The sequence below is a fragment of the Salvelinus namaycush genome, unplaced genomic scaffold (genome assembly GCF_016432855.1).
Source record: "Salvelinus namaycush isolate Seneca unplaced genomic scaffold, SaNama_1.0 Scaffold39, whole genome shotgun sequence".
Lineage (NCBI taxonomy): Eukaryota > Metazoa > Chordata > Actinopteri > Salmoniformes > Salmonidae > Salvelinus > Salvelinus namaycush.
The window spans coordinates 52263-77744 of record NW_024060896.1 but is presented as its reverse complement, the minus strand read 5'-3'; the positions used below and the strand labels follow the sequence as shown (position 1 = coordinate 77744).

Sequence of the window (25482 nt, the reverse complement as noted above, 5' to 3'; positions counted from 1 at the left end):
GGGTAGCCATTTGATTACCCATTCCGGAGTCTTATGGCTTAGGGGGGGGGGGGGGGGACACTGTTGAGAAGCCTTTTTGTCCTAGACTTGGCCCTGCGGTAGTAGAGTGAACAGTCTATAACTGGGGTGGACGCCACATAAGACGAGCGTCGGAGCCAGTGTAGTATGATACGTCCTTGTTCACATGCCTATGAGACAACGTCAAATAAAATATGTAAAAAGTATAACTTTATTAAAATTAAATGTGTAAATGTAGACAATATACAGTAGTTTACAGAAACGTTCATATAAAAACCCCATGAAAAATCCAGTTGAGAAGAGAAACAACATTCTTGTACATCAATGAATTAGCTCAGGAGGAGGCCAGCATTCAGTAGCCATTTCATCTCTGATTCTACTGGCAGTGCTCCTCGCCGACACATAATTTAAAAAATACATTCAAGCTAAAACAAATCTAAAAGAGGGGAACAGGAAGTACAAATAATAGCAAATACACATAAAAATAAAACACATTCACAATCTCCTGACATTGCGTTTACTCCGAGCGCTCCCGGGAAGAACGTCCTTCCCGCTGCGTCGCTTGGCCGACAGGCTAGCGCATTCTCTGGACCCGTGGAAGGTACAAAGACAGCCGGTACAGAACCGGAAGCCGCAGTCAACGCCGCTACACACGCCCTCCATCTTTACCGAGTGACACCTAGCGGGGTGCCGGCATCGAGGGCAGGACTTCAGACATTCGTCAACGAAAAGGGTTTTGGCCACCTAGGAGGACGGAACAGTAGTGAGAGCTAGTGAGCTAGTGTCCTCGTCTACAGGGAGGGATCCACAATCTAACAGAGCTAGTGTCCTCGTCTACAGGGAGGGATCCACAATACAACATTAGAGCTAGTGTCCTCGTCTACAGGGAGGGATCCACAATACAATATTAGAGCTAGTGTCCTCGTCTACAGGGAGGGATCCACAATCTAACAGGGCTAGTGTCTTTGTCTACAGGGAAGGATCCACAATCTAACAGAGCTAGTGTCCTCGTCTACAGGGAAGGATCCACAATACAACATTAGAGCTAGTGTCCTCGTCTACAGGGAAGGATCCACAATCTAACAGAGCTAGTGTCCTCGTCTACAGGGAGGGATCCACAATCTAACAGGGCTAGTGTCCTCGTCTACAGGGAAGGATCCACAATCTAACAGAGCTAGTGTCCTCGTCTACAGGGAAGGATCCACAATCTAACAGAGCTAGTGTCCTCGTCTACAGGGAGGGATCCACAATCTAACAGAGCTAGTGTCCTCGTCTACAGGGAGGGATCCACAATCTAACAGGGCTAGTGTCCTTGTCTACAGGGAAGGATCCACAATCTAACAGGGCTAGTGTCCTCGTCTACAGGGAAGGATCCACAATACAACATTAGAGCTAGTGTCCTTGTCTACAGGGAAGGATCCACAATCTAACAGGGCTAGTGTCCTCGTCTACAGGGAAGGATCCACAATACAACATTAGAGCTAGTGTCCTCGTCTACAGGGAAGGATCCACAATCTAACATTAGAGCTAGTGTCCTCGTCTACAGGGAAGGATCCACAATACAACATTAGAGCTAGTGTCCTTGTCTACAGGGAGGGATCCACAATACAACATTAGAGCTAGTGTCCTTGTCTACAGGGAAGGATCCACAATCTAACAGGGCTAGTGTCCTCGTCTACAGGGAAGGATCCACAATACAACATTAGAGCTAGTGTCCTCGTCTACAGGGAAGGATCCACAATCTAACATTAGAGCTAGTGTCCTCGTCTACAGGGAAGGATCCACAATACAACATTAGAGCTAGTGTCCTTGTCTACAGGGAAGGATCCACAATACAACAGAGCTAGTGTCCTCGTCTACAGGGAAGGATCCACAATACAACATTAGAGCTAGTGTCCTTGTCTACAGGGAAGGATCCACAATACAACAGAGCTAGTGTCCTCGTCTACAGGGAGGGATCCACAATACAACATTATAGCTAGTGTCCTCGTCTACAGGGAAGGATCCACAATACAACAGAGCTAGTGTCCTCGTCTACAGGGAGGGATCCACAATACAACATTAGAGCTAGTGTCCTCGTCTACAGGGAAGGATCCACAATCTAACAGGGCTAGTGTCCTCGTCTACAGAGAAGGATCCACAATACAACAGAGCTAGTGTCCTTGTCTACAGGGAGGGATCCACAATCTAATAGAGCTAGTGTCCTTGTCTACAGGGAAGGATCCACAATCTAACAGAGCTAGTGTCCTTGTCTACAGGGAAGGATCCACAATACAACATTAGAGCTAGTGTCCTCGTCTACAGGGAGGGATCCACAATCTAACAGAGCTAGTGTCCTTGTCTACAGGGAAGGATCCACAATCTAACAGGGCTAGTGTCCTCGTCTACAGGGAGGGATCCACAATCTAACAGAGCTAGTGTCCTTGTCTACAGGGAAGGATCCACAATCTAACAGGGCTAGTGTCCTCGTCTACAGGGAGGGATCCACAATACAACATTAGAGCTAGTGTCCTTGTCTACAGGGAAGGATGCACAATCTAACAGGGCTAGTGTCCTCGTCTACAGGGAAGGATCCACAATACAACATTAGAGCTAGTGTCCTTGTCTACAGGGAGGGATCCACAATCTAACAGAGCTAGTGTCCTTGTCTACAGGGAAGGATCCACAATCTAACAGGGCTAGTGTCCTCGTCTACAGGGAGGGATCCACAATACAACATTAGAGCTAGTGTCCTTGTCTACAGGGAAGGATCCACAATCTAACAGAGCTAGTGTCCTCGTCTACAGGGAGGGATCCACAATACAACATTAGAGCTAGTGTCCTTGTCTACAGGGAAGGATCCACAATACAACATTAGAGCTAGTGTCCTCGTCTACAGGGAAGGATCCACAATACAACAGAGCTAGTGTCCTCGTCTACAGGGAGGGATCCACAATACAACATTAGAGCTAGTGTCCTTGTCTACAGGGAGGGATCCACAATCTAACAGGGCTAGTGTCCTTGTCTACAGGGAGGGATCCACAATACAACAGAGCTAGTGTCCTTGTCTACAGGGAGGGATCCACAATCTAACAGAGCTAGTGTCCTTGTCTACAGGGAGGGATCCACAATACAACAGAGCTAGTGTCCTCGTCTACAGAGAAGGATCCACAATCTAACAGAGCTAGTGTCCTTGTCTACAGGGAAGGATCCACAATCTAACAGACCTAGTGTCCTCGTCTACAGAGAAGGATCCACAATCTAACAGAGCTAGTGTCCTCGTCTACAGGGAAGGATCCACAATCTAACAGAGCTAGTGTCCTCGTCTACAGGGAAGGATCCACATTTGGCTGATTTGATAAACTTAAAACAATGAGGCATCATAAAATAGTGACGTTAGTTGGATGTGTCAAATGCTGTTTTAATTCATCACGGCAAGAAACGTATATACCTGAAACGTAGGGCCACAATGTGACCATAAAACATGACAGTGTACTCACCTGTATGAACATGTTCTGTTTACTGGCTGAGTTATGGGGTCCTGGACTGGGCCTGGACTCACCTGTATGAACATGTTCTGTTTACTGGCTGAGTTATGGGGTCCTGGACTGGGCCTGGACTCACCTGTATGAACATGTTCTGTTTACTGGCTGAGTTATGGGGTCCTGGACTGGGCCTGGACTCACCTGTATGAACATGTTCTGTTTACTGGCTGAGTTATGGGGGTCCTGGACTGGGCCTGGACTCACCTGTATGAACAGGTTCTGTTTACTGGCTGAGTTATGGGGTCCTGGACTGGGCCTGGACTCACCTGTATGAACATGTTCTGTTTACTGGCTGAGTTATGGGGTCCTGGACTGGGCCTGGACTCACCTGTATGAACAGGTCCTGTTTACTGGCTGAGTTATGGGGTCCTGGACTGGGCCTGGACTCACCTGTATGAACATGTTCTGTTTACTGGCTGAGTTATGGGGGTCCTGGACTGGGCCTGGACTCACCTGTATGAACATGTTCTGTTTACTGGCTGAGTTATGGGGGTCCTGGACTGGGCCTGGAGTCACCTGTATGAACATGTTCTGTTTACTGGCTGAGTTATGGGGGTCCTGGACTGGGCCTGGAGTCACCTGTATGAACATGTTCTGTTTACTGGCTGAGTTATGGGGTCCTGGACTGGGCCTGGACTCACCTGTATGAACAGGTCCTGTTTACTGGCTGAGTTATGGGGTCCTGGACTGGGCCTGGAGTCACCTGTATGAACATGTTCTGTTTACTGGCTGAGTTATGGGGTCCTGGACTGGGCCTGGAGTCACCTGTATGAACATGTTCTGTTTACTGGCTGAGTTATGGGGTCCTGGACTGGGCCTGGACTCACCTGTATGAACATGTTCTGTTTACTGGCTGAGTTATGGGGTCCTGGACTGGGCCTGGACTCACCTGTATGAACAGGTCCTGTTTACTGGCTGAGTTATGGGGGTCCTGGACTGGGCCTGGACTCACCTGTATGAACATGTTCTGTTTACTGGCTGAGTTATGGGGTCCTGGACTGGGCCTGGACTCACCTGTATGAACAGGTCCTGTCTACTGGCTGAGTTATGGGGTCCTGGACTGGGCCTGGACTCACCTGTATGAACAGGTCCTGTTTACTGGCTGAGTTATGGGGGTCCTGGACTGGGCCTGGACTCACCTGTATGAACATGTTCTGTTTACTGGCTGAGTTATGGGGTCCTGGACTGGGCCTGGACTCACCTGTATGAACATGTTCTGTTTACTGGCTGAGTTATGGGGTCCTGGACTGGGCCTGGACTCACCTGTATGAACATGTTCTGTTTACTGGCTGAGTTATGGGGTCCTGGACTGGGCCTGGACTCACCTGTATGAACAGGTCCTGTTTGCTGGCTGAGTTGTGCTGGACGGGGGTTACAGTGCCCGTTCCTGACTGGGGGGTACCACGGACGCTGGTCCTGGGGGTCCCGGACTGGGCCTGGACTGACTTCAGGGCAGACCGGCTCAGCAGGGTCAACCTGGTCTCTGCATCTGGGACATGGACTGCGCTGCCAAGCTGCACACACACAGGGAATGAACAGTGTTGGTGAAAGTAGCCCTGTACTAAATATAGAACATCTGACTGGAGATATATTCATACAGTGTCTCAGTAGGAGTGGTGATATAGGATCAGTTTGTCCTTTTAGACCCTAATGACTAAGACTACACGGACGTGACCCTAGGCCCTACTGGCTAAGACTACATGGACCTGATCCTAGACTACACGGACCTGATCCTAGACACTACATGGACCTGACCCTAGACACTACATGGACCTGACCCTAGACACTACATGGACCTGACCCTAGACACTACATGGACCTGACCCTAGACACTACATGGACCTGACCCTAGACACTACATGGACCTGACCCTAGACACTACATGGACCTGACCCTAGACACTACATGGACCTGACCCTAGACACTACATGGACCTGACCCTAGACACTACATGGACCTGATCCTAGACACTACATGGACCTGATCCTAGACCCTACAGGCTAAGACTACACGGACCTGATCCTAGACACTACATGGACCTGATCCTAGACCCTACAGGCTAAGACTACACGGACCTGATCCTAATGACTAAGACATGGACAGATGGGACCTGATCCTAGATCCTAATGAATAAGACTACATGGACAGATGGGACCTGATCCTAATGAATAAGACTACATGGACAGATGGGACCTGATCCTATATCCTAATGAACAAGACTACATGGACAGATGGGACCTGATCCTATATCCTAATGAACAAGACTACATGGACAGATGGGACCTGATCCTAGATCCTAATGAATAAGACTACATGGACAGATGGGACCTGATCCTAGATCATAAGGAATAAGACTACATGGACAGACGGGACCTGATCCTAGATCATAAGAAATAAGACTACATGGACAGATGGGACCTGATCCTAGATCTTAATGAATAAGACTACATGGACAGACGGGACCTGATCCTAATGAATAAGACTACATGGACAGATGGGACCTGATCCTAGATCCTAATGAATAAGACTACATGGACAGATGGGACCTGACCCTAGATCCTAATGAATAAGACTACATGGACAGATGGGACCTGACCCTAATGAATACGACTACATGGACAGATGGGACCTGAACCTAGATCATAAGGAATAAGACTACATGGACAGATGGGACCTGATCCTAGATCCTAATGAATAAGACTACATGGACAGATGGGACCTGATCCTAATGAATAAGACTACATGGACAGATGGGACCTGATCCTAATTAATAAAACTACATGGACAGATGGGACCTGATCCTAGATCATAAGGAATAAGACTACATGGACAGATGGGACCTGATCCTAGATCCTAATGAATAAGACTACATGGACAGACGGGACCTGATCCTAGATCATAAGGAATAAGACTACATGGATAGACGGGACCTGATCCTAGATCCTAATGAATAAGACTACATGGACAGATGGGACCTTATCCTAGATCCTAATGAATAAGACTACGTGGACAGATGGGACCTGATCCTAGACCCTACTGACTAAGACTACATGGACAGATGGGACCTGATCCTAGATCCTAATGAATAAGACTACATGGACAGATGGGACCTGATCCTAGATCCTAATGAATAAGACTACATGGACAGATGGGACCTGATCCTAGATCCTAATGAATAAGACTACATGGACAGATGGGACCTGATCCTACTGAATAAGACTACATGGACAGACGGGACCTGATCCTAGATCATAATGAGTAAGACTACACGGACAGATGGGACCTGATCCTAGATCCTAATGAATAAGACTACATGGACAGATGGGACCTGATCCTTGATCCTAATGAATAAGACTACGTGGTCAGACGGGACCTGATCCTAGATCCTAATGAATAAGACTACGTGGACAGATGGGACCTGATCCTACTGAATAAGACTACATGGACAGACGGGACCTGATCCTAGATCATAATGAGTAAGACTACACGGACAGATGGGACCTGATCCTAGATCCTAATGAATAAGACTACGTGGTCAGACGGGACCTGATCCTAGATCCTAATGAATAAGACTACGTGGACAGATGGGACCTGATCCTACTGAATAAGACTACATGGACAGACGGGACCTGATCCTAGATCATAATGAGTAAGACTACACGGACAGACGGGACCTGATCCTAGATCAGGCACTCCTTCTGTGACACTAATAATACGGGCCCAGACATAGTGCTTTTCTACATCAATGCTGAAACACGGTTACAGGCGACAGCCTCACCTCCAGAGCTGCCTTGACGTCCATCAGGTAGTGTCTCCTCCTGCGGCTGGACACCTTGTCCTGAACTATGACCTCATTCCAGCTACGGGACACCTGACCAACCCTGTAGACCAGCAGAACACACGCAACAATGTCATGACAATGCTGTGGTATAGAATGTTCTAGCAAGCGTTTTGATTACATAGGTTTGTACACACACACACACACACACACACACGTCAGTAAATCTGTAACACACTGCCTTCAGAGAGTATTCATATAGCCTTGACTTAATCCACATTTTTGTTGTGTTACAGCGTGATTTCAAAATGTATTGTTTCTCGCCCATTTGCACACAATACCCCCAAACAAAATGACAAAGTGAAAACATGTTTAGAATCGGTCCACATGTTTATAAAAATGAAATACAGAAATCTTATTTAGATAAGTATTCAGACCCCTTTGTTACGACACTCCAAATTGAGCTCAGGTGCATCCGATTCCCTTTGATCATCCGTGAGACGTCGCTACAACTTGGAGTCCACCTGTATCCAATTCAATGGTTTGGACATGATTTAGAGAGAAACACACCTGTCTATATAAGATCCCAGAGTTGACAGGTTATATCAGAGCAGGAACTATACCATGAAGTCCAAGGAACTGGCTGTAGAGAGCGACGTGGTGAGGCATATATCTGGGGGGGAAGGGTATAAAACAATTTTGAGTGTTTAAAGTTTACAAGAGTACAGTGGTCTCCATCATTAGGAAATTGAAAAATATGGAACTACCTAGACTCTGTCTAGAGCTGGCCGTCCGACCAAACTACCTAGACTCTGTCTAGAGCTGGCCGTCCGTCCAAACTACCTAGACTCTGTCTAGAGCTGGCCGTCCGACCAAACCGATCAACTAGACTGTCTAGAGCTGGCCGTCCGACCAAACCGATCAACCTAGACTCTGTCTAGAGCTGGCCGTCCGACCAAACCGATCAACCTAGACTCTGTCTAGAGCTGGCCGTCCGACCAAACTACCTAGACTCTGTCTAGAGCTGGCCGTCCGACCAAACTACCTAGACTCTGTCTAGAGCTGGCCGTCCGACCAAACCGATCAACTAGACTGTCTAGAGCTGGCCGTCCGACCAAACCGATCAACCTAGACTCTGTCTAGAGCTGGCCGTCCGACCAAACCGATCAACCTAGACTCTGTCTAGAGCTGGCCGTCCGACCAAACGGATCAACCTAGACTCTGTCTAGAGCTGGCCGTCCGACCAAACGGATCAACCTAGACTCTGTCTAGAGCTGGCCGTCCGACCAAACCGATCAACCTAGACTCTGTCTAGAGCTGGCCGTCCGACCAAACCGAGCAACCTAGACTCTGTCTAGAGCTGGCCGTCCGACCAAACTACCTAGACTCTGTCTAGAGCTGGCCGTCCGACCAAACTGATTAACCTAGACTCTGTCTAGAGCTGGCCGTCCGACCAAACTGATTAACCTAGACTCTGTCTAGAGCTGGCCGTCCGACCAAACTGATTAACCTAGACTCTGTCTAGAGCTGGCCGTCCGACCAAACTACCTAGACTCTGTCTAGAGCTGGCCGTCCGACCAAACTGATTAACCTAGACTCTGTCTAGAGCTGGCCGTCCGACCAAACTACCTAGACTCTGTCTAGAGCTGGCCGTCCGTCCAAACTGATTAACCTAGACCCTGCCTAGAGCTGGCCGTCCGACCAAACTGAACAACCGGACAAGAAGTCACCACGAACTCAATGACCACTCTGACAGAACTACAGAGTTCCTTGGCTGAGATGGAAGAGAACCTGCTAGAAGGACAACAGTCTCTACAGTACTTCACCAATCTAGCCTTTATAGGAGAGAATGGCCAGATGGAAACAAGGAATAAAAATCCAAATATGCAAAGCTGACAGACATACCCAAGACGAGACTCAAAGCTGTATCCGCCGCCAAAGGTGCTTCTACAAAGTACCGACTCTGAGGAGTGTGAATACCTATGTAAATGAGAACTGTATTTACATTTTCAATACATTTGCTACAATTTCTATAAAAAAAAAAAACACGTTTTCACTGTCATTATGGTGTATTGTGAAAGAACAAAAACATACATTTAATCCATTTTGAATTCAGGCTGTAACACAACAAAATGTGGAATAAGTCAAGGGGTATGAAGACTTTCTGGGGGTAGAGTATAACATCCTCACCTATAGACATCTTCAGAGGACAGCTGATTGAGGATCTTAGCCAGGATGTGTCTGAGATTCTTCTTCTTCAGCTCAGTAAAGATGTCTATCTTCCCCAGGCCCATCTTCCTGCCGATCAGCCCAGCCAGAGGCATGGTGGTCCTGAAGGCCTCCTTCTCAGAGACCCTCAGCAGTTCCTCCAGACTGGTGTGCTCCAGCAACATCCTGGATGTCCTCTGGGACAGGGCCTGGACCATCTGCAGGGCCGGCGTGAAGGACAGGTCCTCTAGTTTAGCGGTGGTTGTTTTCGGCGGCGTCACATCCGGGAAGACGTCACTGTCGTCATCCTCGTTGAAGATGCTGCGCTCCAGATGTCCCTGGGATATCAGGTTCTTCTCTCTGCGATGAGTTCTGTGGGCTGCCAGGTTCCTCACGTCCCGGTCCCCCTCAGACTGGGAACCGCCCTCTCGGAGAGTGGACAGGCGACGCTGGCGCTCCAGTCTGGACCTGATCATATTTATTTTTTTAAACTTCATAAATAACTTTACAACAACAACAAAAACGGAAGCAAGCAACAAACTGAATTACACCAAGTACAACTAAATTATTAAATATTACAATAATTAGCTACAAAACACCATATATATACACACACACAACACTGAAACGTTCTAAGGAAATGTTTCTCAACTCCGGTCCTTGAGTACCCCCCCAACAGCACACATTTGTACATACTGTTGAGGGTACTCAAGGATTGGCGATGAGAAACACCGTTCTAGGGCGTTCAACGGAAGTCAAAAAAAGCCTATACCTCCTCTTCATCTCAGCCAGCCTGCTGGGGGTCTCCTTGCACCTGGAGCTACCCGATGACAACAGCAGCAGCTCCTGGAAGGAACCATCATTGTCTACCGTGGAGTCCTGGGATTTATCCAGAGCCAAGGAGCTGAAGCCGCTGTCGTCAGACACAAAGCGGTCATAGTGTTTATGAGTAGGGGTGGAGGACGGGGTGTCAAAGTGGTGTTTAGGAGTAGGGGTGCTCAGGACACTCGGGCTGTCCGAGAGGTTAGCTGCTACGTCGTTGTCGATTGGAGTTTGGAAATTATCTTTCACCGAGGGTGTTAATCTGCTATAGCGTGGGGTCTCCAGCATCTCAGTGGTAAGGAGGTCTGAGGGGACGATGCTCTCTTCCAGGTCTGCATCCGAGAGCGACGTATCGGACGCCTTTCTCTCAAAGAGAGCGACGTTGTTCGTGTTGCATTTACCATCTTCAAGTGTTGAGGTTTTTACAAGAGAGAAGAGGAGGCGCAGTTTCCTGCCGGAGAGAAGCACATCTTCTGGTTTTAAAGTGCTCGTAGCCAAAGCGCCAACAGTAAAGGCATCTGGTGAGTCAAAGACCCCATTTGAGCCGTGTTCAGTTCTCCCATTCGCTGACGAGTCAGACCTTTTAGTGCATGGTGTTTCTGTATCGTCTGCAGTTTTACCCTCTGGGGCAGATTTAGACATGAGGAGACGTCGTCTCGGGAACGGATCTCTCCTGGATACTTTAGGAGTTTCACACCAGCCGTTCTGTAAAGGCTGCTCCTTCAGAATGTCTTTCTGTGGACTTCTGACGGCCTCTTTTTGTCTGTTCTTTCTGGGTGACAGAGGTTCGCATTTCTGTGAAACGTTCTCTTTAGGCGTTTCATGAAAACCATCTGAAGAAAAACACTTTGAGAGGTTAAAATCATCTCCACTCTCAATTTTAGAGCTGTAACCACTGTCCAGGTATCCACTGTCATGACAAGCTCCATATTGCAGGTCTTTGAGGCTGTGGAAATTGACATCTGGTCTGAGACAGTGATCCATACTCCCTTTAAGATGTAGAAACACAAATATTCACCAGGTGACGGGTCTGGTGTTTCAAAATGATCTGTGAGAAGACATTGAAAAACAATGGCGTTAGACAAAAAGCGTTAAGCCACTTTTGTTGTACGCTAGTTAGCTAGTTTGCTAACGTTAGCTCTAAGTTAATTCATGTAGCTAGCTAGTTAGCTAAAATTAGACAATTGGACAAACATGTAACCTGTACTCAATTTTGGAAAATACAAATATATCTAGCTGACTTCAGCTAAAAAAAAATAATTAAAAGGTGGTAAATAGCTAACAGGTTATGAGAGTAGTTACTTTAACCTTCCAAGTGGGTGAAACAAACAACCAGAAACTAACTGTCGACGATAGTGACAACAATTCCATAGTTGCTATGCTGTCGTGTGCCGTTGATAAACGGCATTTAAATCCCCTCGCTTGGGTTTTTAAATGTTCCGTCTAAATATCTCCATGGCTCCCATTCGCCCGCTCAAAACTGCACAGCGACCGCCAAAAACCTCGACTGAGGCTGGGTACACTGTTTGGTTCCCTCTCTCCCTGGAGAGACTCATTAGCCCGCTGGCTAGCAAGCTAGCGTGAAAACAAAAATGTTAAAAAGCAGCTGCAATTTCAGAATGTGCGTGCATGGTTTGTTTTATTATTACTAGTTAGCTTTGCTTGTTAAACAATTGGATTATTAGCTGAAAATTAATATACTAATGTTAGCAATTCACCTTGAAATACATACTAAAATGTAATGCATATATAACGTTACAAGCCTGAGACAAACGTTAACGTTACGTAGCAAACTAGTTAACGTTACTTACCTAGCTATTGTTTCAGAAAGTTAGTGTCGAAGTGTTGTTTACTTACTTCTAGCCAAAAGGCTAAGCTAAAATGTAGCTAGAAATGTCGGACATTCCAAAGAGGTATATCCTGTTGTACCGTATACAGACTACAACTGACCGTCTTCTCGTCCTCCTATTGAACTGTGTGTGTTTAGGACTGAGATGTTTTCAAAATTTGGTGCCAGTCTGCTGCACATCTCACTCCACTTATCGCGATGACTTGTTTTGCCAAACACACGCACTGTAGTCTGGGAGGTAATTCTCCCTTCTTTCATTCAACTACCCGATAGTGTAGATTGCTGTGCGTTTAGCGAAACTCTCCGGTTGATGTCGTCAGAAGATTGTAATCACTCATTCTTGCATGTGATACCCTCGTTTAGGTGGGCTAGTAACATCTAAACTGCAGACATGGTGGCCACTAAGAAAACTGTGAGTTTGAGATTGGAAAAAAATCGTTCATTTCTAGAAATGTTTGTGCACATCCTTAAACTTAATAAAGGCAGCGCTGATCTCGGGTACTTCCTCCATTCAAATACATTTGACCAAATAGTCAAATGAAACCCCATCGAATTAACATTAAATTGACTTGGATATCATTGAAATATGTAGGCCTGTGTAGCATATACCGTATGCAGGCTATTCACCTTAATGCAGTCATCGCGGTTTTCATTTAACGCATATTTTCTTCCCTTGTTTGTAACAATTATAAAGACATTGGCAACTTTGTATTTGTAGTCAACTTCGTTGTGAAGTTATCGGCGGTCACACAGAGACAGATACACATCTTGATTCTATGTTTAGCGAGATCTTCTGTGTATAAAGTGACGCAGTAGGGTTGGAAAAAACGCATGTAACGACGCACTTAGCTGTTCTACGAGTGTTCTGCAGCAGTCGATAAATAACTGTCGTTTAAGTACAACTTTAGTAGTGCTGGTTTTGGGAAACGGATCGGAGTTTTAACATTGCTCCTACGAAGGATCTAACGATGAACTTAGTCGTACGATGCTTTTGTGAAACCGGGCCCTCGCCTGGTATGTTTCATATTGACATGCCATGATGCATGGACTGCCTTGTGTTCTGGCATTTTTGGGGGGTATTTATTTAACCTTTATTTAACTACGTCAATTAAGAACAAATTCTTATTTACAATGACGGCATAACCCGAACGAAGTTGGGCCAATTGTGCGCAGCCCTATGGGACTCCCAATCTCGGCAGGTTGTGTGATACAGCCTGGAATCGAACCAGGGTCTGTAGTGACACCTCTAGCACAGATGCTGCGCCACTCGGGAGCCTATTTATGCAGTCTTGGGCTAAAAGCAGCCTGACTGTCGGAAGGCCAACTTCCCCGAACAGTTGGTCTCTAATCAGTTTCTCTCCCCAGAAAAAGTCCCTGGAGTCCATCAACTCTCGGCTTCAGCTGGTGATGAAGAGCGGTAAATATGTACTGGGCTACAAGCAGACTCAGAGGATGATCCGTCAGGGCAAAGCCAAGCTGGTCATCCTGGCCAACAACACACCTGCCCTCAGGTAACTACACTGAACAAAACATATAAACATGTGAAGTGTTAGTCTCATGATGTGAACTGAAATAAGAGACCTCCCAGATAGTGTCCATATGAACAAAAAGCTTTTTTTCACATTGTGTTCACTTTTTATTTATTTTTTAAAACCCTGTTGTGAACATTTGACCTTTGCTAAGATAATCTATATTCACCTGACAGGTGTGGCATATCAAGAAGCGGATTAAACAGCATGATCATTGTATAGGTGCACCTTGTGCTGGGGGGACAATAAAAGGACACTCTAAAATGTGCAGTTTTGTCACAGAACACAATGCCATAGATGTTTTGATTGGAGCATGCTGACTGCAGGAATGTCCACAGAGCTGTTGCCGTAGAGAAGGGCGTCCAACCGACCACGTGTAACCACGCCAGCCCAGGGCGTCCAACCGACCACGTGTAACCACGCCAGCCCAGGGCGTCCAACCGACCACGTGTAACCACGCCAGCCCAGGGCGTCCAACCGACCACGTGTAACCACGCCAGCCCAGGGCGTCCAACCGACCACGTGTAACCACGCCAGCCCAGGGCGTCCAACCGACCACGTGTAACCACGCCAGCCCAGGGCGTCCAACCGACCACGTGTAACCACGCCAGCCCAGGGCGTCCAACCGACCACGTGTAACCACGCCAGCCCAGGGCGTCCAACCGACCACGTGTAACCACGCCAGCCCAGGGCGTCCAACCGACCACGTGTAACCACGCCAGCCCAGGGCGTCCAACCGACCACGTGTAACCACGCCAGCCCAGGGCGTCCAACCGACCACGTGTAACCACGCCAGCCCAGGGCGTCCAACCGACCACGTGTAACCACGCCAGCCCAGGGCGTCCAACCGACCACGTGTAACCACGCCAGCCCAGGGCGTCCAACCGACCACGTGTAACCACGCCAGCCCAGGGCGTCCAACCGACCACGTGTAACCACGCCAGCCCAGGGCGTCCAACCGACCACGTGTAACCACGCCAGCCCAGGGCGTCCAACCGACCACGTGTAACCACGCCAGCCCAGGGCGTCCAACCGACCACGTGTAACCACGCCAGCCCAGGGCGTCCAACCGACCACGTGTAACCACGCCAGCCCAGGGCGTCCAACCGACCACGTGTAACCACGCCAGCCCAGGGCGTCCAACCGACCACGTGTAACCACGCCAGCCCAGGGCGTCCAACCGACCACGTGTAACCACGCCAGCCCAGGGCGTCCAACCGACCACGTGTAACCACGCCAGCCCAGGGCGTCCAACCGACCACGTGTAACCACGCCAGCCCAGGGCGTCCAACCGACCACGTGTAACCACGCCAGCCCAGGGCGTCCAACCGACCACGTGTAACCACGCCAGCCCAGGGCGTCCAACCGACCACGTGTAACCACGCCAGCCCAGGGCGTCCAACCGACCACGTGTAACCACGCCAGCCCAGGGCGTCCAACCGACCACGTGTAACCACGCCAGCCCAGGGCGTCCAACCGACCACGTGTAACCACGCCAGCCCAGGGCGTCCAACCGACCACGTGTAACCACGCCAGCCCAGGGCGTCCAACCGACCACGTGTAACCACGCCAGCCCAGGGCGTCCAACCGACCACGTGTAACCACGCCAGCCCAGGGCGTCCAACCGACCACGTGTAACCACGCCAGCCCAGGGCGTCCAACCGACCACGTGTAACCACGCCAGCCCAGGGCGTCCAACCGACCACGTGTAACCACGCCAGCCCAGGGCGTCCAACCGACCACGTGTAACCACGCCAGCCCAGGGCGTCCAACCGACCACGTGTAACCACGCCAGCCCAGGGCGTCCAACCGACCACGTGTAACCACGCCAGCCCAGGGCGTCCAACCGACCACGTGTAACCACGCCAGCCCAGGGCGTCCAACCGACCACGTGTAACCACGCCAGCCCAGGGCGTCCAACCGACCACGTGTAACCACGCCAGCCCAGGGCGTCCAACCGACCACGTGTAACCACGCCAGCCCAGGGCGTCCAACCGACCACGTGTAACCACGCCAGCCCAGGGCGTCCAACCGACCACGTGTAACCACGCCAGCCCAGGGCGTCCAACCGACCACGTGTAACCACGCCAGCCCAGGGCGTCCAACCGACCACGTGTAACCACGCCAGCCCAGGGCGTCCAACCGACCACGTGTAACCACGCCAGCCCAGGGCGTCCAACCGACCACGTGTAACCACGCCAGCCCAGGGCGTCCAACCGACCACGTGTAACCACGCCAGCCCAGGGCGTCCAACCGACCACGTGTAACCACGCCAGCCCAGGGCGTCCAACCGACCACGTGTAACCACGCCAGCCCAGGGCGTCCAACCGACCACGTGTAACCACGCCAGCCCAGGGCGTCCAACCGACCACGTGTAACCACGCCAGCCCAGGGCGTCCAACCGACCACGTGTAACCACGCCAGCCCAGGGCGTCCAACCGACCACGTGTAACCACGCCAGCCCAGGGCGTCCAACCGACCACGTGTAACCACGCCAGCCCAGGGCGTCCAACCGACCACGTGTAACCACGCCAGCCCAGGGCGTCCAACCGACCACGTGTAACCACGCCAGCCCAGGGCGTCCAACCGACCACGTGTAACCACGCCAGCCCAGGGCGTCCAACCGACCACGTGTAACCACGCCAGCCCAGGGCGTCCAACCGACCACGTGTAACCACGCCAGCCCAGGGCGTCCAACCGACCACGTGTAACCACGCCAGCCCAGGGCGTCCAACCGACCACGTGTAACCACGCCAGCCCAGGGCGTCCAACCGACCACGTGTAACCACGCCAGCCCAGGGCGTCCAACCGATCACGTGTAACCACGCCAGCCCAGGGCGTCCAACCGACCACGTGTAACCACGCCAGCCCAGGGCGTCCAACCGACCACGTGTAACCACGCCAGCCCAGGGCGTCCAACCGACCACGTGTAACCACGCCAGCCCAGGGCGTCCAACCGACCACGTGTAACCACGCCAGCCCAGGGCGTCCAACCGACCACGTGTAACCACGCCAGCCCAGGGCGTCCAACCGACCACGTGTAACCACGCCAGCCCAGGCTTCTTCACCTGCGTGGGGTCGTCTGAGACCAATCACCCGGACAGCTGATTAAAACTGTGGGTTTTGTACAAATGAAGAATTTCTACACAAACCGTCTCAGGGAAGCTCATCTCCAGGCTCGTCGTCCTCACCAGGGTCTTTACCTGAATGCTTCAATGGCCAATGACACGCTTTAGAAGTGTACTCTTCCCAGAATCCCCGTTGTGTGGTCAAGCGGTTTGCTGATTTCAACGTTGTGAACAGAGTGCCTCATGGTGGAGGTGGGGGTTATAGTATGGGTAGGCATAAGCTACGGACGACAACACACGATGGCAATCTGAATACACAGGGATACTGTGATCCTGAGGGCCCCAATTGTTTCAGCATGATGATGAATGGCCACATGTCGAAAGAAATCTGTACACAATTCCTGGAAGGCTGGAAATGTCCCAGTTCTTCCATGGTCGGCATACTCTCCAGACACGTCACCCATTGAGCATGTTTGGGATGCTCTGGATCGACGTGTACGACAGCGTGTTCCAGTTCCCGCCAATATCCAGCTACTTCGCACAGCCTTTGAAGAGGAGTGGGACAACATTCCACAGGCCACAAATCAACAGCCTGATGAACTCTATGTGAAGGAGATGTAACACTGCATCAGGTAAATGGTGGTCACACCTGATACTGACTGGTTTTCTGATCCACACTCTTACCTTTTTCGATAAGGTGTCTGTGACCAACAGATTCATATCTCTGTATTCACAGTTGTGTGAAATCCATAGATTAGAGCCTAATGAATTTACTTACATTTATTATTTGAATCGGGTGTGCTACTACTTGGCTGGCGCGGAAGCCTCTTTCCCCCATGGAAGATTATGCCGTCCTGCTCAAAACCGATATTGTACTGCAGTGAACCCATCCTAAAAAGTGATTTGAACTCTTCTCCCTGTAGGAAATCCGAGATAGAGTACTATGCTATGCTGGCTAAGACTGGGGTCCACCACTACAGTGGGAACAACATAGAGCTTGGCACGGCCTGTGGGAAGTACTTCAGAGTCTGTACACTGGCCATCATTGACCCAGGTGAGGGGTTTTTAAAACGGGGACAAATATGACAACGTTGTCACATGTCGTGTGTGTAAACTGTTATTCTTTCACGACTGGTTTTATAGAATGTAACTTGTCATTTATTTTCTAATCATCCACAGGTGATTCAGACATCATCAGGAGTATGCCTGATCAGCCACAGGGGGAGAAGTAGTCTAGTTGTTTCTCTTCTGTCTCTCTCTGTAGATGTATTTTGTTAAATAAATGGACTTCAAGATGACTGAGTTGTTTTGTCATGTTTAATCATTGCCATGTAATTGTAGTACAATGGAAGAAATTGTGGAAGAGACTTAAGAAATGCGGGCACTTGTTTTTTTTCTACATCAAGCTTGCATTGTAATGAAGAGGGTCGCCCCCGGCGTTGGGGGTCGCCCCCGGCGTTGGGGGTCGCCCCCGGCGTTGGGGGTCACCCCCGGCGTTGGGGGTCGCCCCCGGCGTTGGGTCGCCCCCGGCGTTGGGGGTCGCCCCCGGCGTTGGGTCGCCCCCGGCGTTGGGTCGCCCCCGGCGTTGGGGGTCGCCCCCGGCGTTGGGTCGCCCCCGGCGTTGGGGGTCGCCCCCGGCGTTGGGGGTCGCCCCCGGCGTTGGGTCGCCCCCGGCGTTGGGGGTCGCCCCTAGCGTTGGGTCGCCCCTGGCGTTCAGTCACCCCGGCGTTAATGGACTGTAGTAGAGCCACACAAGCCAAAAGGCACAATACCATCTTCACATGTCACAACTAGTGTCTCATCTGACTCTCCACTGATGAATATTACATTAGCACTTTTAGATGGGGTCCATATAATTGTACCAACAGTCGGCAACAATTCCTTCACAAAAAATAATTGATTGTTAGTGGTCACTCACAGCAATATACATCTGCCATTGGATACTGACAAACTCCCAGAGCACAGTTCAGGGATGTATTCATTCTGCCAAAACGTTTCCCAACTAAAACTAGAGTTGCTATTGGACAAATACAGGTAGGATTCGTTTGCTTCTGTTTTAAGAGACCCTTTTTTTTTAAGCAACAGAATTGTCAGAATGAATACACTAGTTCAGTGTGTTCTGGTTGAGTTCAGACCCTCTACATCCCGTCCTAGTGTTCCAGTTCAGTCTTCTGGTGGACGGTTTCCACTCCAGACGTTCTCGGTTTCTCCAGAATATTAGGACGAGAATACAATGTAAATCGCAAGACTAGTTAATTCACTTGTGTTTGGCCTTACTGGCCAGAGCCTGTAGGTTAGCCGGTCCTCCCCACACGGTCCCGAACACGTCCCTCTCAGTGCTCAGAGCCACCTCCAGGGGGAGCTCTCTCCCAGACACCACCACGTTCTTTATGGCTCTGATGACCGGGGCTGGACCCGTGGTGTAGCGTCCCAACCACTGCTCTGCCTCCAGGAGGGCGTTGGCTCCAGACCCATCCAGGGAACCCTCCAGGACCCCGTCCGCAAGCCCAATCTGAAGCCCCATCTCTGGGTCTACTTTCAAAGCGCCACCCAGCATCTTCAGGGCGTTCTGGCCGCCTACGATGCGTACCAATCTAGCTGCACCGCCCCAACCAGGGACCAGACCCATGTGTTTATGGACAAACTGGATCACACCGCCTGGCGCCATCAACCTAGCAGGGAGAGACCGTGACGTTGGTTTAGAGATTGGAAACTTGGTGGATTTGTTTTTTAAATTCCTTGAAAAAGGCCTTTTTATGTGCACCCACCCTACTTTACTCCACTATCTAGATGTAGGCCTAAAGTTTTAATAAACACAAACGGTGCCATCTATGGACAATGAGTCACGTTACTGTACCTGAAGTCACAGGCAGTAGTGAGCTCAGCTCCTCCTCCCAGTGCGCTCCCTTCCACCAGAGCTACAGACAACAGAGGCAGCCTTCAACAGAGAACACATGGGTTAGTGTGGCCCAGAGCATCTGGTATGATCTAGATCGTTCTACCTCAGAGGGTTAGTGTGGCCCAGAGCATCTGGTATGACACACTGATCTAGATCTTTCTAAAACATGGGGTTAGTGTGGCCCAGAGCATCTGGTATGACACACTGATCTAGATCGTTCTACCTCAGAGGGTTAGTGTCCTACCACAGAGGGGTAGTGTCCTACCTCAGAGGGTTAGTGTCCTACCACAGAGGGTTAGTGTCCTACCACGGAGGGGTAGTGTCCTACCACAGAGGGGTAGTGTCCTACCTCAGAGGGGTAGTGTCCTACCACGGAGGGGTAGTGTCCTACCACGGAGGGGTAGTGTCCTACCACAGAGGGGTAGTGTCCTACCACAGAGGGGTAGTGTCCTACCTCAGAGGGGTAGTGTCCTACCTCAGAGGGGTAGTGTCCTACCACAGAGGGTTAGTGTCCTACCACAGAGGGTTAGTGTCCTACCACAGAGGGTTAGTGTCCTACCTCAGAGGGTTAGTGTCCTACCACAGAGTGTCCTACCACAGAGGGTTAGTGTCCTACCACAGAGGGGTAGTGTCCTACCTCAGAGGGTTAGTGTCCTACCACAGAGGGTTAGTGTCCTACCTCAGAGGGGTAGTGTCCTACCTCAGAGGGGTAGTGTCCTACCTCAGAGGGGTAGTGTCCTACCTCAGAGGGGTAGTGTCCTACCACAGAGGGTTAGTGTCCTACCTCAGAGGGTTAGTGTCCTACCTCAGAGGGTTAGTGTCCTACCACAGAGGGGTAGTGTCCTACCTCAGTAGCCTGGTCAGGGCATTCTGCATGAACATACACATCATCATCCCATCCTGAAAGACAAGACGCATCGTTTTAGACCAGGAGGTCCAACTCATTCACATCATCATCCCATCCTGAAAGACAAGACGTATCGTTTTAGACCAGGAGGTCCAACTCATTCACATCTGCTTCCCATCCTGAAAGACAAGACGCATCGTTTTAGACCAGGAGGTCCAACTCATTCACATCTGCTTCCCATCCTGAAAGACAAGACGCATCGTTTTAGACCAGGAGGTCCAACTCATTCACATCTGCTTCCCATCCTGAAAGACAAGACGCATCGTTTTAGACCAGGAGGTCCAACTCATTCACATCTGCTTCCCATCCTGAAAGACAAGACGCATCGTTTTAGACCAGGAGGTCCAACTCATTCACATCTGCTTCTCATCCTGAAAGACAAGACGCATCGTTTTAGACCAGGAGGCCCAACTCATTCACATCTGCTTCCCATCCTGAAAGACAAGACGCATCGTTTTAGACCAGGAGGTCCAACTCATTCACATCTGCTTCCCATCCTGAAAGACAAGACGTATCGTTTTAGACCAGGAGGTCCAACTCATTCACATCTGCTTCCCATCCTGAAAGACAAGACGCATCGTTTTAGACCAGGAGGTCCAACTCATTCACATCTGCTTCCCATCCTGAAAGACAAGACGCATCGTTTTAGACCAGGAGGTCCAACTCATTCACATCTGCTTCCCATCCTGAAAGACAAGACGCATCGTTTTAGACCAGGAGGTCCAACTCATTCCATGGACGGCCTGGCAGTGTCTGCTGGTTTTGGGGACATTGAGGACTAACCTGAGGGTTGGATATATCTCTGACAACACTGAGGAGTAACCTGAGGGTTGGATATATCTCTGACAACATTGAGGACTAACCTGAGGGTTGGATATGTCTCTGACAACATTGAGGACTAACCTGAGGGTTGGATATGTCTCTGACAACATTGACTGACCTGAGGGTTGGATATATCTCTGACAACACTGAGGAGTAACCTGAGGGTTGGATATATCTCTGACAACATTGAGGACTAACCTGAGGGTTGGATATATCTGACAACATTGAGGACTGACCTGAGGGTTGGATATATCTCTGACAACATTGAGGACTGACCTGAGGGTTGGATATATCTCTGACAACATTGAGGGTTGGATATATCTCTGACAACATTGAGGACTAACCTGAGGGTTGGATATATCTCTGACAACATTGAGGACTGACCTGAGGGTTGGATATATCTCTGACAACATTGAGGACTAACCTGAGGGTTGGATATATCTCTGACAACATTGAGGACTGACCTGAGGGTTGGATATATCTCTGACAACATTGAGGACTGACCTGAGGGTTGGATATATCTCTGACAACATTGAGGACTAACCTGAGGGTTGGATATAGCCCTGACCGCGTTGAGGTCTGACCCAGAGCAGAATGTCCCGGCAGCCCCCTGGATGATGAGACCTTTCCCCTCCGTCCACTCCTCTAGCTGGGACACCCTCTCTTCCAGCTCCACCATCATAGAACCTGGAGAAAACAGGGTAGTGTTCAGTAGGGATAAAACGTTTTGAACCTGCGTGAAACAGGGAGGTACAACCTGAACATGTTCAATATGAGGTTGAGGATTGACGAGAGATGTACTGTTTTCTTCTAGCTTTCATGAGAAATATTACTGTGATGAGAATTCTAGATAGTCTGCATAATCAAATAACATTCAGCTCAGATACCCAGGGGTCCCTTCACAGTCCCCAAGTCCAAAATGAATTCACGGTAATGCACAGTATTATACAGAGCCATGATCGCATGGAGCTCCCATCTCCCAATTACTCAAGCGAACAGTAAAAATTACCTTTTAAAAAAATGGATTAAATAACATCTCATGGAACGACGGAGACTGTGAGGGGACACAAACACACACACACTGTTTCGTTGTATTGTTTCTATATGTTGTATTGTTAAATGTTTCGTTGTATTGTTTCTATATGTTGCATTGTTTCTATATGTTGTATTGTTTCTATATTTTGTATTGTTTCTATATGTTGTATTGTTTCTATATGTTGTATTGTTTCTATTTGTTGTATTGTTTCTATATGTTGTATTGTTTCTATATGTTGTATTGTTTCTATATGTTGTATTGTTTCTATATGTTGTATTGTTAAATATTTTGTTGTATTGTTAAATGTTTTGTTGTATTGTTAAATATTTTGTATTGTTAAATGTTTTGTTGTATTGTTTGTATTGTTTGTATATGTTGTATTGTTAGTCCTTGTCCATCAGTGTATCAGTGTTTTGTTACTTGTCACGTTTTGTGTTTTTTTTGTGGACCCCCGTCAATTAGCAGCTGCTGCTTCTGCAAAAGCTAATGGGGATCCAAATAAACATATTTTTTTTGTCATCTGTTGCTAAACGTTTTGCTACAGTGTGCCCTACTCAACACAACCCAGTTCACTGAGCACCAGCCCCCTTAGTCCCACTGTCATTCTCAGGAGAAGCAAAGAGTTGGAATACAAACTGAAATATATTTCGCTGCGTTTGGTGAAGAGAAAACCAAAGAGAATCGGAGTGATATTTAGTCTGAATTGCAGGTTAGCAAAGAGCAACACTCAGATCAATGAATAAACTATAACACTGGACAGCGCTTCCATACCAGAGAACGCGTTCATGCGAGCAGGGTTGTTGACGGTCAGTACCGCGATGCCCGACTCTTGTTTGACAAGGTCTATAGATCCCCCAGGGAGAGCTTGGAGTTTCTCTCGGATCTCCTTCTCCTGGAACCCCTTGGCAGTGGTGTAAACAGATCCAATCCTCCTGAGGAGGTGCTGCCCCCAGGCACCAGGCCGACTGACCTTGAGGAGGTGCTGCCCCCAGGCACCAGGCCGACTGACCCTGAGGAGGTGCTGACTGGCTGCAGACAGAACCATGCTGCTGCTACCAGGGAAAGGTAGGAGAGAAGGATGGAGGGAGAGAAACAGATAGGAGAGAGGGACTGAGGAAGGGAAAGAGAGGAGAGAGAGAGAGGAACAGAGGGAGGGAAACAGAGAGAGGAACAGAGGGAGGGAAACAGAGAGTGGAACAGAGGGAGGGAAACAGAAAGAGGAAGAGCAATGGCGGGAAACAGAAAGAGGAACAGAGAGAGGAAGAGCAAGGGAGGGAAACAGAGAGGAACAGAGGGAGGGAAACAGAGAGAGGAACAGAGGGAGGGAAACAGAGAGAGGAACAGAGGGAGGGAAACGGAGAGAGGAACAGAGGGAGGGAAACGGGGAGAGGAACAGAGGGAGGGAAACAGAGAGAGGAACAGAGGGAGGGAAACGGAGAGAGGAACAGAGAGAGGAACAGAAGGAGGGAAACGGAGAGAGGAACAGAGGGAGGGAAACAGAGAGAGGAACAGAGGGAGGGAAACGGAGAGAGGAACAGAGGGAGGGAAACAGAGAGAGGAACAGAGGGAGGGAAACAGAGAGAGGAACAGAGGGAGGGAAACAGAGAGAGGAACAGAGGGAGGGAAACGGAGAGAGGAACAGAGGGAGGGAAACAGAGAGAGGAACAGAGGGAGGGAAACGGAGAGAGGAACAGAGGGAGGGAAACAGAGAGAGGAACAGAAGGAGGGAAACGGAGAGAGGAACAGAGGGAGGGAAACAGAGAGAGGAACAGAGGGAGGGAAACGGAGAGAGGAACAGAGGGAAGGAAACAGAGAGAGGAACAGAGGGAGGGAAACAGAGAGAGGAACAGAGGGAGGGAAACAGAGAGAGGAACAGAGGGAGGGAAACAGAGAGAGGAACAGAGGGAGGGAAACGGAGAGAGGGACAGAGGGAGGGAAACAGAGAGAGGAACAGAGAGAGGAACAGAGGGAGGGAAACAGAGAGAGGAACAGAGGGAGGGAAACGGAGAGAGTAACAGAGGGAGGGAAACAGAGAGAGGAACAGAGGGAAGGAAACAGAGGGAGGGAAACAGAGAGGTATCAGCACTGTTATTGAACTGTAAAACAGTTGGCCAGAGTTGGTTGCTAGGTCGTATGTGTGCAGCTACCAGTCCATAATAGTCCTCTGTCTGTGCTAACTAAGGCAGATAGACACTAGTTCTGGTCCAAGCGCATGCGTCCGGTCCCAACTAAGAGATCTACACATGCGCATCTGACCCATGCAGAGGCATCTTATTGTTGTTGCCTTCATGCGATGAGCAAGAGCTAGCTGACTAGCCATGTCCTTCACAGTTATATCCCCTTTATAAAAATGTGGATTTCTAAAAGCCTAGACTTTAACATCCCCAAAAGTACTGTGGAAAAACGTCCCTAACAAGCTGATAATTAGGTGATATAACATAAGAAGCTACATCTTAAAATCATTCACAAACCTGTGCTGTCTGAAAGCTCAATGTTGTGGTGTTACATTGAAACTTCCCCCCCCGGAAACATGAACCATTGGACAAGGAACTTGGCCAGCTGTACTTCACTGTAACCGCCACACGAGGGCAAGCTAACACTCCCATCTTTCAGAAAGATTGATTCTATGTAGTATTACCAAAGAGAATGGTGGTATACACTCATTTTTAGGTTCACCGTACTGGCTAGTAATTATATAGGTCGTTCAAATATGATTCAAGCATGCCGTGCTATCAGTTCACTGCCTGTCCTCTCGACATTTATTTATTTTTATTTAACCTTTATTTAACTAGACAGTTAAGAACAACATTTTATTTACAATGACGGCCTACCAAAAGGCAAAACGCCTCCTGCGGGGACGGGGACAAAAAAATAATATTTTAAAAAACAGAATCATTTTTTTTTTTAAGTGCTCCTGATATCACCACCTTTCCTCTCCCAGTGCTCCTGATATCATCACATTTCCTCTCCCAGTGCTCCTGATATCATCACCTTTCCTCTCCCAGTGCTCCTGATATCACCA

At 49.3% G+C, this 25482-nt stretch overlaps 3 protein-coding genes across 3 annotated transcripts; 1 reads left to right on the top strand and 2 right to left on the bottom strand.

Moving 5' to 3' along the window:
- Positions 1-211: 211 nt before the first annotated feature.
- fbxo43 (F-box protein 43) lies at positions 212-12319 on the bottom strand. Its single transcript, XM_038985884.1, has 6 exons — positions 12162-12319; positions 10301-11398; positions 9511-9996; positions 7321-7423; positions 4868-5056; positions 212-762 (listed from the first exon to the last, which is right to left on the bottom strand). The coding sequence occupies exons 2-6, from the start codon at positions 11332-11334 to the stop codon at positions 514-516; spliced, it is 2061 nt and encodes a 686-aa protein (XP_038841812.1). The 5' UTR covers positions 11335-11398; positions 12162-12319; the 3' UTR covers positions 212-513.
- Positions 12320-12443: 124 nt separating this feature from the next.
- On the top strand, positions 12444-18096 carry LOC120040891 (60S ribosomal protein L30-like). The gene is made up of 4 exons (XM_038985886.1): positions 12444-12611; positions 13565-13710; positions 17720-17850; positions 17976-18096. The coding sequence occupies exons 1-4, from the start codon at positions 12591-12593 to the stop codon at positions 18026-18028; spliced, it is 351 nt and encodes a 116-aa protein (XP_038841814.1). The 5' UTR covers positions 12444-12590; the 3' UTR covers positions 18029-18096.
- On the bottom strand, positions 18092-24996 carry echdc1 (enoyl CoA hydratase domain containing 1). Its single transcript, XM_038985885.1, has 6 exons — positions 24932-24996; positions 23232-23570; positions 21969-22111; positions 20543-20595; positions 19654-19734; positions 18092-19468 (listed from the first exon to the last, which is right to left on the bottom strand). Exons 2-6 carry the CDS (start codon positions 23503-23505, stop codon positions 19054-19056), a joined length of 966 nt encoding a protein of 321 aa, XP_038841813.1. The 5' UTR covers positions 23506-23570; positions 24932-24996; the 3' UTR covers positions 18092-19053.
- Positions 24997-25482: the final 486 nt, after the last annotated feature.